General features: G+C 38.5%; 2 protein-coding genes across 3 annotated transcripts in view; one reads left to right on the plus strand and one right to left on the minus strand.

The window, feature by feature from the left end:
• MFSD6 (major facilitator superfamily domain containing 6) overlaps positions 1 to 17,719 on the plus strand; it is a 78,528-nt gene that overhangs the window by 13,208 nt on the left and 47,601 nt on the right. Inside the window, exon 2 of the mRNA XM_042949469.1 lies at positions 13,153 to 14,761. Within this exon, the coding sequence (XP_042805403.1) occupies positions 13,215 to 14,761 (1,547 nt within the window). The 5' untranslated portion in view covers positions 13,153 to 13,214. The remainder of the gene's footprint in view (positions 1 to 13,152; positions 14,762 to 17,719) is intronic.
• Positions 1 to 17,719, minus strand: part of NEMP2 (nuclear envelope integral membrane protein 2) — a 98,761-nt gene that overhangs the window by 2,318 nt on the left and 78,724 nt on the right. The window lies entirely within an intron of this gene.

Genomic DNA, 17,719 nt, shown 5'->3' on the forward strand with positions numbered 1-17,719 from the left:
TTTTTTTTTTGTTAATGTTCATTTTTGCGAGAGAGAAACAGAAACAGAGCATGAGTGGGAGGGGGCAGAGAGACGGAGACCCAGAATCCAAAGCAGGCTCCAAGTTCTGAGCTGTTAGCACAGAGCCCGACATGGGGCTCAAACGTACAAACAGCAAGATCATGGCCTGAGCTGAAGTCCGATGCTTAACCGACTGAGCCACCCAGGTGCCCCTGACCTTTGATAATTATTATTCCAAAGAACATATTCAAGTTTAAGGGTTTTTTTCCCCCTCAAAGTTGAATCCATTTCCATACTCATATATTTGTGGATAACTCAATATAAGTTTAAGCAGTTTCAATTTACATACATAATGAAGAAAGCTATCAATTTTAACAAGGATTATTTCATCACCTGTCATCAATAATTCAGAAATACCTGCTATTTGAATGACTCAGGGTAGGTACTGGTAGAATGTCTTTCCAGGTTTTAAAAGGCTGTGTTGTTACCAGCATTAGAGAGTGCTAAATGAGAAAACTTTTCTGCTTTCCTAATAAATAAAAGCCCTTTTTATCCAAGCTGGCTTAACAGCAATCCTACAATAGAGATTTCCCAGAGAAGTTAATAAATTTTAATTCTGTGTACTATTTGAAATGTCTTCTCTCCTTTTTAAAAGTTTCTTTTAGGGACACCTGGGTGGCTCAGTTGGTTAAGCATCTGAGTTCGGCTCAAGCCATGATCTCACGGTCTTGAGTTCAAGCCCTGCATCGGGCTCTGTGCTGACAGCTCAGAGCCTGGAGCCTGCTTTGGATTCTGTGTCCTTCTCTCTGCCCCACCACCACTCACGCTTTGTTTTTCTGTCTCCAAAAAATAAATAAACATTAAAAAGTTTCTTTTAAACAAATCATTTTTTTTTAAACAAATGAGCTTTTTTTTTTTTTTTTTTAATGTTCATTTAGTTTTTGAGAGAGCCAGCACACAAGCAGGGGAAGGGCAGAGAGAAGGGAACAGAGGATCCAAAGCATTGTATGTGCTGACAGCAGAGGGCCCGGCCCATGTGGGGCTCAAACCCACGAACTGAGAGATCATGACCTGAGCTGAAGTTGGATGCTCAGTCAACTGAACCACCTGAGCGCCCCTCTTTTAAACAAATCTTTAAGACTCAGAGGTTTAAACAAAATGTTAGTTTAATGGGTTCATGTTGTTAAACTACTTAATAAACAAAATCCCTCCTTGGTTTGTAAAGAGATTAAGTACTTCATCCAACATATAAATATTTTTACTGCTCTTTATACTTGCTCTATCAATCCTTATAGCAAATTAAATGTAATCTAATTCAGCCAAAGCATGGCCTACTTTGGGACATATTTTAATTTTACTAAAATACAGAGGTTGTTTTTGTTTATATGCTTCTTTTTGTCCCTGATCCTATGATCGCACAGATGAATATATTTAAACTGTATTTTGTCACTGTGTTTTAAATGTGATTATTTTGGGCGTGCCTGGCTGGGTCAGTCAGTAGAACATGTGACTTTTGATCTCAGGGTTGTGAGTTTGAGCCCCACATTGGGTACGGAACCTACTTAAAATAATACGTAAATAAAAATAAAAAGTTTAAAAAAAATAACTGTGATTATTTTGGTTCCTTTTCCTCAAAATCTAAGTATAACCTGAAAATATTGTCTAAACATTAATGTCCTGAATTGAAAGTGAAAGTTTTTGTTTGTGTATATTTTTAGATTTCAAATTCTTACAAAAGTTACTGAATGTGACATTCATATAAAGGTACAGGGTGTTATAATACAGGAACATTCCCTTACCTACTTTGCATTTGTTTATACTTTGAGGACTACTTAACATCTGGACTCCTGTAACAGGAGACACCTTGCATAACCTTATGATAATAAAAAATCATTTGAATAAGATAGAGAGGAAAGAATGCTTTGGAAGAAAGTCCCTCATCAAGGTTTAAATCAACACACTAACTGAAGATATTTTGCAGCGTGGAATTAGCATTTGGGCATCAGTTCTCATCATCACGTGGACAATTCAGAGACTTGTACCCTTTTAAAAGGACTTTGTGTCCTTCTGTGACCTCCTTGTTAAAGACTCAGTGGTTGATTTATGGAAGATAATTAATTAAAGGCCACCTGATTAGAATTCATAGTCAGAATGCATTTTGTACAATTCTGAAAACTATCTTCAGTTTGTCATAGAAGGGTACAAGTAGCTGCTTTAAATTACTTTCTTTTGTAAAGGTAAAGCTCATATGACTGTGTATTTCTTTTTTCTTTATGTTTATTTATTTATTTTGAGAGAGAGAGAGAGAGCGTGCACATGAGTAAGTGTGAGTGGGGGAGGGGCAGAGAGAGAGGGAGAGAGAGAGCGCTCAACGCAGGGCTCAGTTTCATGAACTGTGAGATCATGACCTGAGCTGAAACCAAGAGCCGGACACTTAACCGACTGAGCCACCCACCCAGGCACACCTTAATTTTTATTTTTTAAAGCAGAATACAAAGTGTTTTTTTTTAAGATGAACATTTTTTTTAAAAAATGAACAAGTTTATAAAGTAAAACACCAGATTCTATACCTTTCCTCATTTCCTGTCCCAGAGGCAACTACTTTCTTGCCTTTTAGGCCACTATTTTGATATTTATCTGTGTATTTTTAAATAAAATGCTCATATTCTTAGCTCTTGATTTTTCTTTTAATTGTTTTTTTTTTAACGTTTATTTATCTTTGGGACAGAGAGAGACAGAGCATGAACGGGGGAGGGGCAGAGAGAGAGGGAGACACAGAATCGGAAGCAGGCTCCAGGCTCTGAGCCATCAGCCCAGAGCCTGACGCGGGGCTCGAACTCACGGACCGCGAGATCGTGACCTGAGCTGAAGTCGGACACCCAACCGACTGAGCCACCCAGGCGCCCCTCTTGATTTTTAAATGTAGGCATTATCTACTGTCTTCTCACCTTGGAAGGTATGGGACTAACTCTTGTTTCCTGCCTCAGCTCTCTATACCTGTTCAATCTTCTCAGTTCCTATCTTCCCACTGTTGTTGGACTTTACATTAGTAGGACTGTGTAATCATAGCTGAGACATGTAGTAAATTATGGTTATTTTTTTTTCCTGTGCCACTTTTTGTTTTCTTGTGATGTTTTGCTTACCTAACTTTCTCTCTGCTTACCACTAATTCATCCCCAGTCTCTTCAACGTTGAGTTCCTCTTGACACATTCAGATGTCTTGTTATTCTGTCAGTGTCCTTTTGCTGTCAGAGCTCTCGGGGAGCCTTCAGACCTGCCACTGCTAGACCTGCTGCCCTCTCCATCTGGTGCACAGCTGTCATGCCGGGATCTGTGGTCACCAGTGTGCTTGTGTCCCTTTGCCTGTCTCCCACATCAGGTCTTTTTTTTTTTTTTTTAATTTTTTAAAAATGTTTATTTATTTTTGAGACCGAGAGAGACAGAGCATGAGCGGGGGAGGGGTAGAGAGAGAGGGAGACACAGAATCTGAAACAGGCTCCAGGCCTGTCAGCACAGAGCCCAGTGCAGGGTGCCAACCTCACATCAGGTCTTTAATGTCCTATATCCCCTGTCTTTTTCTTCATTTAGTCCACCCCCCTTTTGGGCGGGGCACACACAATCTGAGAAACATGAGAGGTACATTTTTTTGAGAAACTGCATATGTAAAATGTCTTTCTTTATTTCACCTAGAAACTTGAATAATAATTTAGCTGGCTATAGCTTCCAGTGTTACTGTTGAGAAATCTGAAGCCATCTCTGGTTCTTGATCCTTAGTATGTGACACATTTTATTCTCTGAAACTTTGTGGGGTCATCTGTTTGTCCTAGTGTTCTGAAATTTTAATGATGTGCCTTGGCTCAGGTCTGTTTTATTCTCTGTGCCTGGTGCTCAGTGGGTTGCCTCAGTCAGACAATTCATAGCTTTCAGTTCTGAGAAATTTTCTCAAATTAAAAAAATTTCCTTCTCTTAATTTTCTCTATTTTCTCTTCTTGGAGTTCTAATGTTTGTAGATACTTGACTTTCTGGATGATCCTATATTTGTCATGTCATTTCTGTCCTACTTTCATCTGTTTTCTTTTTTTCTTCTTCAGATTTTAGGTCAAGTTCATTTTTTGTTGAAAAAAATCATACAAATCAGTGACCTTTTACACATTGAACCCATCCATATAATAAAGAGCCAGATCAAAAACTATAAAATTATCAGCACCCTAGAGCACCTTCTAGTCACTACCTCCCCCAAGGGTAACTACTATTTTAAAAAGAAAACTTTTATTAAAACTAAGGTTTTTGTTTTGAGATAACTGTAGATTCACATACAGTTGTAAAAAAATAATACAGAGATGGCCTGTGTATCCTGTGCTCACTTTTCCCCAATGGTAACATCTTGCACAACTTTAGTACAGTAGCACAGCCAGGATACATCTATATGGTCGAGATACAGAACACTGTGTCACCACCAGGATTTCTCATGCTTCCCTTCTGTAGCCACTCTGCCACTTTCCTCTTGCCTCTATTCCCTACTTAACTCCTGGAAGTCTCTTATGTGTTCTCCATTTCAGTAATTTCATCATTCCAAGGATGATTCAGGAATGGAATCATACAGTATGTAATCTTTTAAGATTGACTTTTTTCACTCTTTACAGTTCTCTGAGATCTGTTCAGGTTATTATATGAACCAATAGTTTGTTCCCCTTTTATTGCCGCATAATATTCCATGGTACGGATGTACCATAGTTTGTTGAACTAGTCCATTGAAGGGCATCTGGTTATTTCCAGTTTGGGGGTATTACAAATAAAGCTGCTATAAATATTTGGGGTTTTTTTAATGTTTATTTATTTTTTAGAGAGACAGAGACAGAGTGTGAGCAGGGGAGGGGTAGAGAGGGAGACACAGAAGCTGAAACAGGCTCCAGGCTTTGAGCTGTCAGCACAGAGCCTGATGTAGGGCTCGAACTCACAGACCGTGAGATCATGACCCAAGCCAAAGTTGGACGCCCAACCGACTGAGCCACCCAAGCACCCCGTGCTATCAATATTTGTGTATTAGTATTTTGTGTGAAATTTTTTCATTTCTCTGAGATAAGTGCCCAAAAGTGCAGTTGCTGGGTCATGTGGTAGTCACATGTTTAAATTGTTAAGAAATTGCCAAACTTATTTCCAGAGTGGCTGTACATCCCCACCAGCAATGTAGGAGTAATCTAGTTTCTTTTTTATCCTTGTCAGAATTTGATGTTGTCACTATTTGTATTTTAGCCACTGTTAACATGTGTCATGATACCTTTTCATTAAATTTACACTTCCCTGATGGTTAATGACCATGAACATCTTTTCCTCTATCTATATGCATCTGTATATCCTGTATCTCCACTTTGATGAAATGTCTCTTCATGTCTTGTGTGCATTTTCTAATTGGATTATTTGGGGTTTGTTTTTTGTTTTTTGTTTTTTACTGTTGAGTTTTGACAATTCTTTATATATTCTAGATACTAGCCGTTTGTTGAGTGTGTCTTGCAAATATTTTCTCCTAGTCTATAATTTGTCTTTTCCTCCTTTTAGTAGAGACTTCTACAGAACAAATTTTTAAAATTTTGATGAAATCTAATTTATCAATTTTCCCTTTTATAAATCATGCTTTTGGTGTTAGGTCTAAGAACTCTTTGGCTAGCTTTAGAGCCTGAAGATTTCCTCCCAGGTTTTTTCCCTAAAAGTCATGTAGTTTTACATCTTACATTTAAATCCATGATCCATTTTGAGTTAATAATATTCATAAAAGGCATGAAACTTAGGTTGAGGTTCATTTTTTGCCTATTGATGTCTAATTGCTCCAGCACCATTTATTGAAAAAGTTATATTTCTCTCATTAAATTGTTTTTGCATCTTTGTGAAATATCGGTTGGGCATATTTGGGTGGATTTATTCCTGGGCTCTCTGTTCTGTTCCATTGATCAGTGTGTCTGTTCTTCTGCCAATGCCACATAGACTTGATTACTGTGTAGCCATAATAAATCTTCTTTTTCAAAATTGCTTTAGCTATTCTTGTTCCCTTTTCTTTTTTTTTTATTAAAAAAAAATTTTTTTTAACGTTTATTTATTTTTGAGACAGAGAGAGACAGAGCATGAATGGGGGGAGGGTCAGAGAGAGAGAGGGAGACACAGAATCAGAAGCAGGCTCCAGGTTCTGAGCTGTCAGCACAGAGCCCGACGCGGGGCTCGAACTCACGGACTGCGAGATCACGACCTGAGCCGAAGTCGGATGCTTAACAGACTGAGCCACCCAGGCGCCCCTCTTGTTCCCTTTTCATGTAAATTTTAGAATAATCATGTCTATTTCAAAAACAAAAACAAAAACAAAAAAACCTTGCTCAGATTTTGGTAGGGTTTGTGTTAAACCTGTTATAAATTTTAAGAGAATTGAAATCTTTGCTGTGTTGAATGTTCCAATTCATGAACGTGGTCTGTCTCTCCAATTAATTAATTAACCTATTTATTTATGATAGGGGGCGCAAGTGAATGAGGAGCAGAGAGAGAGAAGCGGAGCTCACATGAAGTGGGGCTCATGCTCACCCAAAGTGGGGCTCGAGCTTACCCATTGTGGGACTCGAACTCACGGACTGTGAGATCATGACCTGAGCTGAAGTCAGATGCTTAATGACTGGGCCACCCAGGCCCCCACTATTTATTTAGATTTTTATTTCTTTCATCAGCATTTTGTAGTTTTTAACATATAGTCCTATGCATCAATTTATATTTAAATATTTCTTCTTTCTAGGAGATTTTGTAGATTTCTTGATATTTTCTACATGGTCTCATGTCAGCTGCAAATAGAGACAGTTTCTTTCTTTCTTTTTGATCTGTATACCTTTTGTTTTCTTTTTTGTCCTTATTGAAATGCCATTTGATTTTTGACAGATCAAAAAAGAAAGAAATATGCAACACTATGTTGCATAAGAGTGGTAAGACCAGATGATCTTGCTTTGCTCCTTTAGAGAAAAAAGTCTTTCACCATTAAGTGTAATGTTACCTGTACGTTTTTGTAGATGATCTTTATCCAATTGAGGAAGTTTCCCTATCTTCCTGTTTTTCTGAGACTTTTCATGAGTGAGTATTTAATTTCGTCAAAATCTTTTTCTGCATTGACTAACAGCATTATGATACTCTTTTTCTTCAGCTTAATGTGGATTTACATTGATTGATTTTCAAATATTGCACTAGCGTTGTATCCTTGGAATAGATCTCACTTGGTCAAAGTGTACAATTCTTTTTATATATTGCTAAATTTTCTTTTCTAATATTTTGCTAAGGATTTTTGTGTCTATGTTTATAAGGAATATTGGTCTGTAGTTTTCTGGTGTTTGCACTGTCTTAATATAAGATTCTGGGTTGATAATTCTTTTTTTTAAATATTTTTAATGTTTTGTTGATTTTTGAGAGGGAGAGAGACAAAGTGCCAGTGGGGGAGGGGCAGAGAAAGAGGGAGACAGAATCTGAAGCAGCTTCCAGGCTCTGAGTTGTCAGCACAGAGCCTGACGTGGGGCTCAAACTCACAAACTGTGTGATCATGACCTGAGCTGAAGTCGGATGTTTAACCGACTGAGCTACCGAGGCACCCTGATAATTCTTTTCTTTCACAAAATATATCATGCCACTTCCTTCTGGTGTATATAGTTTCTAATGAGAAATCTGCTATCATTTGTTTTCCAATATTGGTAAGTTGTGAGTCCTGTGTCATTGCTTTCAAGATTTTTTCTTTGTCTTTGATTTCCATTTTGACTATGATGTGTTTTGGTGTGGGTTTCTCTTGTTTGGAGCGCATTCAGTATCTTGAATCTGTAGGTCTTTTGCCAGCTTGAAAATTTTCATCTTTTATTTCTTTGAGTAGTTCATCTGTGCCCTTTTCTTCTCTTTCCAGGACTTTGATGACATGAATGTTCAATCTTCATGATCCCACAGGTCCTTGAGGCTCTGTTAATTTTTTTTTCCAGTCTATTCTCTCTGTTGTTCAGATTATGTAATTTCTATGTTCTGTCTTTCAGTTCGCTCATTTTCCCTCTCTCCTCCATTCTGCTGTAGAGTCCATCCATTGAGTTTTTTATAGTTTGGTTATTGTCTTTTCCAGTTCTAAAATTTCCATTTTGTCTCTCTTTATATATTACATTTTTTGCTGGGACTTTCTATTTCTGTGCCTCAGCTTTCTTCTTTTCATTTTTTTAAGTGTGTTTGTAATCACTTGCTGAAGCAGTTTTTGAAGTCTCGTGGGTTCTTGGTATGCATTATTTTTTATTGAAATTTGGACACTTTGGGTATTATGTTATGAAACTGTGGGTTGTATTTAAGCCTTCTGTTCCAGCTGGATTTTTCTGACATGCTCTAGCAAGGGAATTGGAGATGTTGCCTCAGCACTGCCAGATGGAAGTAGAAGTCCAGGTTCCCCACTCAGCCCCTCATGACACCTGAGGGTGAAGGAGCTCCTTGTTACTGTGATGTAGAGATGGGTGTTCTGACACCCCATTAGGTGTCCACCGATACCTTCCTGGCTGGAAGGAATAGGAATGCCTCGTTACTGCTCCCCGTGTGGCTTCCACTGACACCGTAGTGCTGGGTGGTGGCAAAAGTCATGAGTCTCTATTAGACCTCTTCTGACACCACCTCAGGTGGGAAAGGTAGGGGTATCTTGTTACTAACAGGTGGGAGTGGAAGTCCAGGATCCCCCTGTGTTCTCCACTGATGCTGTTGTGGGGATATGATCTCATCACCACCTAGCAGTGATGAAAGTCCCAGCGCCCTACTTGGTGTTCTCTGATGCCACCTCAGCTTAGGGGTTGAGGTGCCCTCTTGTAGCCTGGTGAGGGTGGAAGTCTGGGCTCCTGTGCAGCCTTTGTTGGTGGAGGTGGGAGTAAGGCCACATTACCCTGATCTCCTTCTGTGGTATTTGGCTGGAGTAGAGCAGTTATTACCTAAAGCTTTCTATTTTTTCTAGGCTGCATTTTCCCTCATCCTTAAACCAGAGAGGACTTTGGTTTTTGTTGTTTGGTTGGTTGGTTGGTTGGTTTTGGTTTGCATTCATTGGTATTTCCAAGTTCTGTAGCCCCACTCATCCCCATGTTCTTTGGGTACCAAGGTCCCTAGCAGGTCTGCCTTCTGTCTGTCTTTCAGAGTCTTCTGTATTTGGTTTATATATAATGTCCCAGTTGTACTCAGCAGGAACAGTATGGAAAAGTGTGTCTACTTCATCTCTTTGGAAGCAAAAATGTATCCTGACTTTAATACCATCAGTTAGTTTGCCTGCTTTTGTAACTCTGTATAAATGGAATCATACAGTGTGTGCTCTTTTGCTTCTTTCTTTTCTCAGTCCATATTACGTTTGTGACATGCATCCTGGTCATTGCATGAAGTTGTAGTTTGTTCATTTTTACTGCTATCCAGTGTTTCGTTATGTGAATATAACATACTTTGTGTATTCTGCTGTAGACAGGTTGTTCCCAGTTTTGAGCCATTAAAATTGTTCTGCCGTGAACATTTTTTGTAGATGTCATTTGGTGAATAGATTACTACTCAATACGTATCTAGGACTTGTCATCAGGTATACATTCAGGTTTTATAGCTATTCCCAAACTGTTACCAAAGTAGCGTATCCATTTACATTCCTACCAGCAATCTGTGAGCATTCCGGTTGCTTTGCCTCCTCACCAACACTTGGTATTATCTTTCCTATTTATTTTAGCCATTTTGGGAATATGTTGTATTGTTGCATTTATGAATAAGTCTTTTTCTATCCTAAAATCTTCAAGATATTTTTCTGTTTTATTCTAAAATTATGTTACTTTATCTTTTACTTTTATTTATGTTTTATTTAAAAAATTTTTAAAGTAAACTCTACTCAAACATGAGGCTCAAACTCACAACTCTGAGACCAAGAGTCACATGCTCTACTAACTGAGCCAGGCAGGCGCCCCTGTCTTTTATTTTCAGATATACAGTCCATATGGAATTGATTTTTGTATATGAAGTGAAGTGGAAGATCTGTTTGTTGTTGTTCTTTTTCTTTTCTCTAAGAAGTTGCCTCAAATTTTTCTTTTATATCATCCCTTACTTTGACATTTATGCTCTTTTTTCCACAAAAACATTTCCATAACTTTTTCATTCAGGCATTCCTTTCATTCCCCTCCTCTTCCTTCTTTAAAAATATGTATTATTTTTCATAGTTGCATTTCTTTTCCTATTGCTGAAGATAACATATTTAGAAGTATTTTCCTCCCCACATAGCTCCTATTTTCCCCATGTGTTTTTTTGTTTTTGTTTTTTGCAGTTTGTTTCGGTTCTTTTTTTTTTTTTTTTTTTTTTTAAGTTTATTTTAAGAAAGAGCATGAGTGGGAGACGGGCAGAAAAAGGGGGACAGAGAATCCCAAGCAGGCTCTCCATTGACACCAGAGAACCCAATGTGGGGCTTGAATTCACAAACTGTGAGGTCATAACCTGAGCCAAAGTCGGATGCCCAACCAACTAAGCCACCAGGCGTCCCCATGGTTCTATCTTTCATGTAAGATACTTTCCTCAAATGTCTTATAATTCTGGGTGACTGATCATATCTAGTGACAGGGCTTGATGATGCTGGGCTTCCATGTAGAGGGATTTGGTGGGATGTTTAGTTAGGGAGGCTTCAGTATCAGCATCTCCAGAGAAGAACCTTCCAGTTTCCTGCCTGGAGGATGAAAGCCTTGCCAGCTTCTGGGAACCTTCTGAGAGAAATGGGATGGAGATTTGGGACAGGTCTAAGGCTTGGAATCAGCATGTATATGTTCACTTCCTGCCCTGTTTTCAGTATGGTACCCCTACTCTCAACTCCAGCTATTTCTGTATGACAACAGAACTTGTTTTATCCTCTCCAGAGGAAAAAACCTCTACTTGTTTGGTGAGCCACGTGGAGTGGAGAAGGGGATTGGGTGTCCTGAGTTGGTGTTCAGATTTTCAGTCAACTCCATTGACAGCAGCCTCCCCTCCCTGCCTCTATACACACACACACACACACACACACACTTCCTTGCACTTCAACCTGATATGGCCAACCTATGAGCTTTTGAAGGATTCTGAGTAATAAATTATTCCACTGTCAGCCAAGGTTTCTGTTTTCTTAGGTCTACTAAGTTATTTACCAATTGTCTAACTGTATTCTGGCTTCCAGAATCTTATTTTATTTTTCCATTTACAGGCGCTTTAATTCTCCTAGCTTGGACTATTGGATTTTGACTTTAAAAATATGTGTGTGTGTGTGTGTGTGTGTGTGTGTGTGTGTGTGTGTGTGTGTGGTCATTTTAGTGGGGTTTAGGGTTGGAGGCCAGATGTACACAACCTGCCATCTTCACCCCGAAGTGCCATGAAATTTTATACACTTGAAAAAGAACAAATATTTCTTTTAAAGTTTGAGCTCAGAAATGAAAATAATTTAGAAAATAAGTCCAAAGGAGAATTATTGTTATTTTCAGGTGATGAGATGGAATTGGAACCGACTGGGATGGGTGAAAGCACTAATGATGAAAAAAAATAAATATAGAACATTGAGGAAAGTCTTTCAGCTGGACAGCAAAAGATTGGATTTTGCTTTTCCTTCAAGTTTTGCAGGGAAAAAAGGTCCCTTTCACTCCAGGAAAAACATGAGTTGGGAACTAGTGGGGGCGACACCACATTGTGAATGCACTAAATTCCACTGAATCATTTACATAAAATGGTTAATTTTATGTTATGTGAATTTTACCTCAAATAAAAAATTTTCTTAAATCTAAACATAAGAAACACACAAACATTTTCAAAACTTAACAGCTATTTTGACACCTGGCTTTTGGGGGTAAAAGATAAGTTGACTTACTACACGGGTCTCATTAAGTTGTGTTTCTATTGTCTGCCTAGGAGCTATTTTTAAAATGTTTACAGGCATGATTCTGGAAGATTTTCAGAAAGTTAGTCTTCGTTTTGGGAAAAGGGAAAGCAAGATCTATTCCAAGGGGTAGCAAAATGAAGTTATTTCTCTCTGGCTTAGAAGGTGAAAGGAAGTAATACGTATTTAATGTATATGCCTCCTACATCAGAATATATTCATTGCAGCATGACAGATCTTGATGCAAGCAGGACCTTTTGGCTCTTTAATTCTCTGGATAATGGAAGAAAGGGAAATTCTGGTGGAATGTGGCACAGTTCCTATAAATTTATACTATTGATATATTACTTATCTTTTGTATGAAACACCCTGTCTTATAAAAAGGCAACATTTTATTGCCCAGAATGTAACATTTGGCAGTTTATTGTGGTTATTAGAGCACACACTTAAAGCCATAATATTAGGGTTCAAATCCTCACTCTACCACTTACACAAGTTGTTTAAGCTCACCATGCCTCATTTTTCTCATCTGCAACATGGAGAAGATAGTAGGGACTTTGTGATCAGTATGAATTAATACATTTAAAGATCTTTATGTGTTGCCTGGCATAGAGTAAGTGCTCACTCAATAAATGGTATCTGCCATTTTTTTCCTGACATTTTTTAAAACTATAATCCATAAAAGCACAGCTGGAGAAACATATGCAGTATAAACAGTGTGAGGACTGTCTCCTTACCAGGGTATCTGTCATGGCTGTAGTGACCAACTCCAATTGCAAATGTGCATTTTGCTCCCTCATTCTCATTACATTTGTGGTTGTGGTTAAAAGCTTATTTCTACTTTTCTATAGAAACTTAATGGTTGTAGCTACCTTTATTTCCTAAAAATTCTGTACCTCATAGTGCATTGGATTTGTTTGAAAAGTAAAACCAATAAACTATAAGGACTATTTATTTTCAATTCTCTATATTTGGTTTAGACATAATCCCTGTCATTTGTACATTTTCACTAGACATCGATGAAAAAGATTTGAGATTGAACCGGAGCCATAAACTTGCCATTAGAACATGTAATTTGTCAGTCAGTGGCCACAAAGAGTATTTGATGTTTTGAAAGCTATTTTTCTTTTTTAGTATTGTATGACTGCAAGTGACAAATGGGAGAATTCTCTCTCATAATTATTATTTTTAGTAGTTTGAAACTCCTCAGTTTCTTGCAAGATGAAGCTCTGTGCTTAAATGTTATTTTCATACTAAGCCATCTTTTAAATTTTACTTTACAGATCAACAATAAAAATTTTGAAAGTCACAAAACTTTAAAATTTTCTGATGGTGGTGAGAAGCCATGGCGGCAGATGATAAAGTTGCCATCTTAACCGATGATGAAGAGGAACAGAAGAGAAAATACGTGCTTGCTGATCCCTTTAATGGTATTTCCAGGGAACCCGAACCACCTTCAAATGAAACACCCACCTCCACAGAAACATCTGCTCTTCCTGAGGAGGAAGTAGACTGGATAGAGAAACATTGTGTTAAAATAAACAATGATCTTCTGATATCCAAGGTCTTCTATTTTTTCTTTTACTCTGCATATGGCTCTCTTTACCCACTTCTGCCTGTGTATTATAAACAGCTGGGAATGTCACCAAGCCAGAGTGGATTGCTAGTAGGTATCCGATACTTCATTGAATTCTGCAGTGCCCCATTTTGGGGTGTAGTTGCAGATCGCTTTAGAAAAGGCAAAATTGTCCTCCTCTTTTCTCTTTTGTGTTGGGTTTTATTCAACTTGGGCATTGGATTTGTCAAACCTGCTACCTTGAGATGTGTACCAAAGATTCCCCCAACGTCTCGTCCCACCAACTCAAGTCATCTGTTAACTATCCCGCCAACCAATTCTTCCATTACCACATCACCAAGAATGCGTGAGAAAAGGAGCCTGCTCCCTTCCACTTGGCCAGTGATATTAGAAACAGAGCCCAACGTCACCGAAACTGTCATCTTTTCGACAGCTCCAAACAAGACCAGTGCACCCACCCCACAACCTCAGACAGATGAAATTACTGACCATATTATGGACTTGACCTTGAATCCGAGCACGGCAACCCCTGCCTTCCTGGGAAATGTAACCAGAGAGACGACCACCGCTATTGTCACTACCACCAAATCTTTACCTTCTGATCAAGTCACTCTTGTTTATGATCAACAAGAAGTTGAGGCTATATTCTTGGTGATATTGGTAGTTGTCATAATAGGAGAATTTTTCAGTGCCTCTTCTGTCACCATTGTGGACACTGTAACACTTCAGTATCTGGGAAAACACAGAGATCGCTATGGATTGCAGCGTATGTGGGGCTCCCTGGGCTGGGGCCTGGCGATGTTGTCTGTGGGCATTGGGATTGACTACACACACATAGAAGTGATCATTGATGGAAAGGGGTGTAAACCCCCTGAATATCGGAACTACCAGATCGTTTTTATTGTCTTTGGGGTTCTCATGACCATGGCTTTGATTGTTGCCACTCAGTTCCGGTTCCGCTACAACCATTTCAAAAACAATGAAAATAAAGGAAAAGAGGTGGAGATCCCTCAAGTGGAGAGAAACAGCTCTACAGAGTCCTCTGAGGAGACACCAACCACCACGAGCCACTCACAAGCCTTCAACTTTTGGGACTTAATCAGACTGCTTTGCAGTGTGCAGTATGGCTCGGTGTTGTTCGTGGCATGGTTTATGGGTTTCGGATATGGCTTTGTGTTCACCTTTCTCTACTGGCATTTGGAAGACTTGAATGGAACTACAACTCTCTTTGGGGTCTGTTCAGTCCTGAGTCATGTGTCTGAGCTGACAGCTTATTTTTTTAGTCACAAGCTTATTGAATTGATTGGCCATATCAGGTAAGAACATGCTTATTATTGCTGCCCCTTAGCAACTGAACCTCATCTTTTTAGTTCACAGCTCTTTTTAGCACATAGAAACTGTAATTTGTGTTGGGGTAAGGCTGGAACGGGAATGAGATTTCCTGTTGCTCTTCCTCCTCAAAATACAAACAAAATGAAGGAAGTAATGAACCTACTTGGATTATCTAAAACAAACAAAAAATGCTGCTTCCTCTTTGTATGCCAGGAGGCTCTTGGAATAAATGTTTTCAGGTATAGGAGCACCAATGTAGTGAACTAGATTATGCTGTGGACCTCGAAGGGTCCACTTGTCCCAGGCATTTGTGAAGGAGGGTTTAAGTGGATAAAGTGGATTAGGTTTTTTCAGCCTTCAGTTATTCTCAGCCCTTGTTATATATGGTGTTTTATGAAGATATCCAAATTATTTAATTAGGCTGTGATATGACCCATCATAATCCCTAATCCATGATACTACATAGAGAAGATTCTTACATGATTTTTTTCCCTGATTATTACATCAGTCTCTGCATTTTTGTCTGCCCTGAAGACATGGGACATTTAAAAATCTTTCTTTCACCTAAATTTCCCGTATGATCTTTTTAGCCAAAAGAAAATCTATAAATGCCTGCTGTTTCTTGTGTAATTTTCCTCACCATTAATGTTTGTCTGAAGTTGATTGAACAGTACCTTGCTCTTTATAAGTCTTTCTTCTCTGTTGTTGGTCTAAAATGTACAGCTAGCTACACTTAAGCCTCCTTAAGTAGAAAAGTATGGCATGTCTGACCCTAAAATTTGAAGTTGCTATGACTGAAAGAGAGCAACCACGCGTGTTTGCGTGTGTCTGTGTGGTAATCATTAAATCTATTTCTGTGAGAAATTAAAAAGGAGAAATAGGCACTGACAAGATTTGAGAAACAGTGACCTTTTTTCCTTTCCTTTCTCTTCTATTAACTGAAGATTTTAATTAGTTAATAACTTAAGTAATTTGATTTAAAGTTTCAACCTAGAATCATTCTTTTCCCCCAAACAATTGTGAATATTTTTTTCTTGTTTGGTTGCTTTTGCTTTGGGAGGCTGTGTCCTACTGCTTTTGTTTCTCAAATCTTTGACCCCTTTGTTGTCACTAAACAAAGCCAAGCATTGTATAGATGGTTCCCAGACCCACAGGGTCCCCAAGGCATATTCAGTGGGTCCAATGTGAAAAGAGTCTTAGAATATTAAAGCCTTGGAAGGTCCTTTAACTTTGTCCAGGTAGTGTTTACATTCTCTGAGCTGTGTGGATTCACCATGATGCATAGGATACTTGTCTTCAGCAGGAGTGTATGAGTGACTTCTCTCCTCAACTAATAGCATCTTTAAAATCACAGTCATTTGGACTGGGCACGTGTGGGCAGGAGGCGAGGCCACCCGGGCCTCCCTTCCTCCCCTCTGGCCCCCTGGGGTGGTGGGGGGGTGGGTGAAATGTTAAAAAAAAAAATAACAGTCATTTATTCCCAGAGAGGTACTCAGGCCTTATGAGTGAGTGGTGTTCCTAGATGTCATGGTTTAATCAATTAATTTGAATATTGAATATTAATTTGAATAATTGAATATTGACTCAGTACAGAGTATGAGTGTGCATTCTATTTTCAAAAAAACTGTTAGGCTCTTCTCACATGCTAAGAAAAGAAGTTTCTTCTCTGTCTCTGCCTTTTGTCTAAGGTGTATATTTTCATGATAAAATCCTGGGAGATTTACTACTAATTTTGGTAATTACATGAAACTTACCCTTGTATTTCCTGAGCATTTTTAGTTGTGTTTCCTTTTTTTCCTGAGCATTACTAGTTACTTATTACTTAAAAACCTACAGTTCAGTTAACCTTAATTTTCTGGCTTTTATGTACAGAAAACATCTTCCTTTTCTTATTTAATGATGTGATGGAAGAAAAAGGCTCTTGTGGTCACATTGCTGCCCCCAAGAGTCTCCTGGGATTCCATTCATTAATTTGTGGTCATTTACCTCTTTTGGGTTTTGATTCTGTCCATTAAATGTATTATCCTCACTACTTTTGTAAGATCCTAATAGCTGTAGCGAGATTATGCTCACTGTTCAAGTAAACAGATATGTTTCTTTTGATGAGAATTTGGGGAGCCCAGTCAGGTGGTGGTGATTGAGATTTGGGGGCTTGAAAGTGTGATGATGACAGTTGTAAACATTTCACTGGAATTCTGCCATACAGTCAATAGTTGACAAAGAGATTATGTTTCTATGAATTGATAGTCTTTTATGTATTCCTTATAGGATCATAAGGAGGGATCTCCCTGTGGCTCTTATGTATGCACATATAGTTTTTTTTTCAATACTCTGACTGTCTTATTGTTTGTTTTTAGGAGTCTGAACCACCATAAAGATGATAAATACCCTAATGTAGCCCAAAGTGGATTTTCCACAACTTTTTAATATAGATTCATAATGAAGAAAAATATCATACCAGAAAACAGTTTTTTAAAATAGCATGTCCAGGGGCACCTGGGTGGCTCAGTCTGTTAAGTGCCCAACTTCAGCTCAGGTCATGATCTCACAGTTTGTGAGTTCAAGCCCTGCTTCAGGTTCTGTACTGACAGCTCAGAGCCTGGAGCCTGCTTCAGATTCTGTGCTTCCCTCTCTTTCTGTCCCTTCTCCACTCTCACTCTGTCTGTCTCTCTCTCTTTCAAAAATAAATAAACATTAGAAGAAAAATATTGTAAAAAATAATAAAATAACATGTCCACTTTTGAAGTACTTAGCATTTTAATAGTTACACAGTTTGGGTCCAGTTTTTCAGGGGATAAACTATCAGTCTAACCACACACACACACACACACACACACACACACAGAAGTGATTTTTGGTTTTGATCTTGGATTTTGTTCTTCTCTGGAAAGTAGCTTTCTCAGGCAAATAGGATAATGCTGACTATTTCCACTAAAAGAGGT

The sequence above is a fragment of the Panthera leo genome, chromosome C1, assembly GCF_018350215.1.
Source record: "Panthera leo isolate Ple1 chromosome C1, P.leo_Ple1_pat1.1, whole genome shotgun sequence".
Lineage (NCBI taxonomy): Eukaryota > Metazoa > Chordata > Mammalia > Carnivora > Felidae > Panthera > Panthera leo.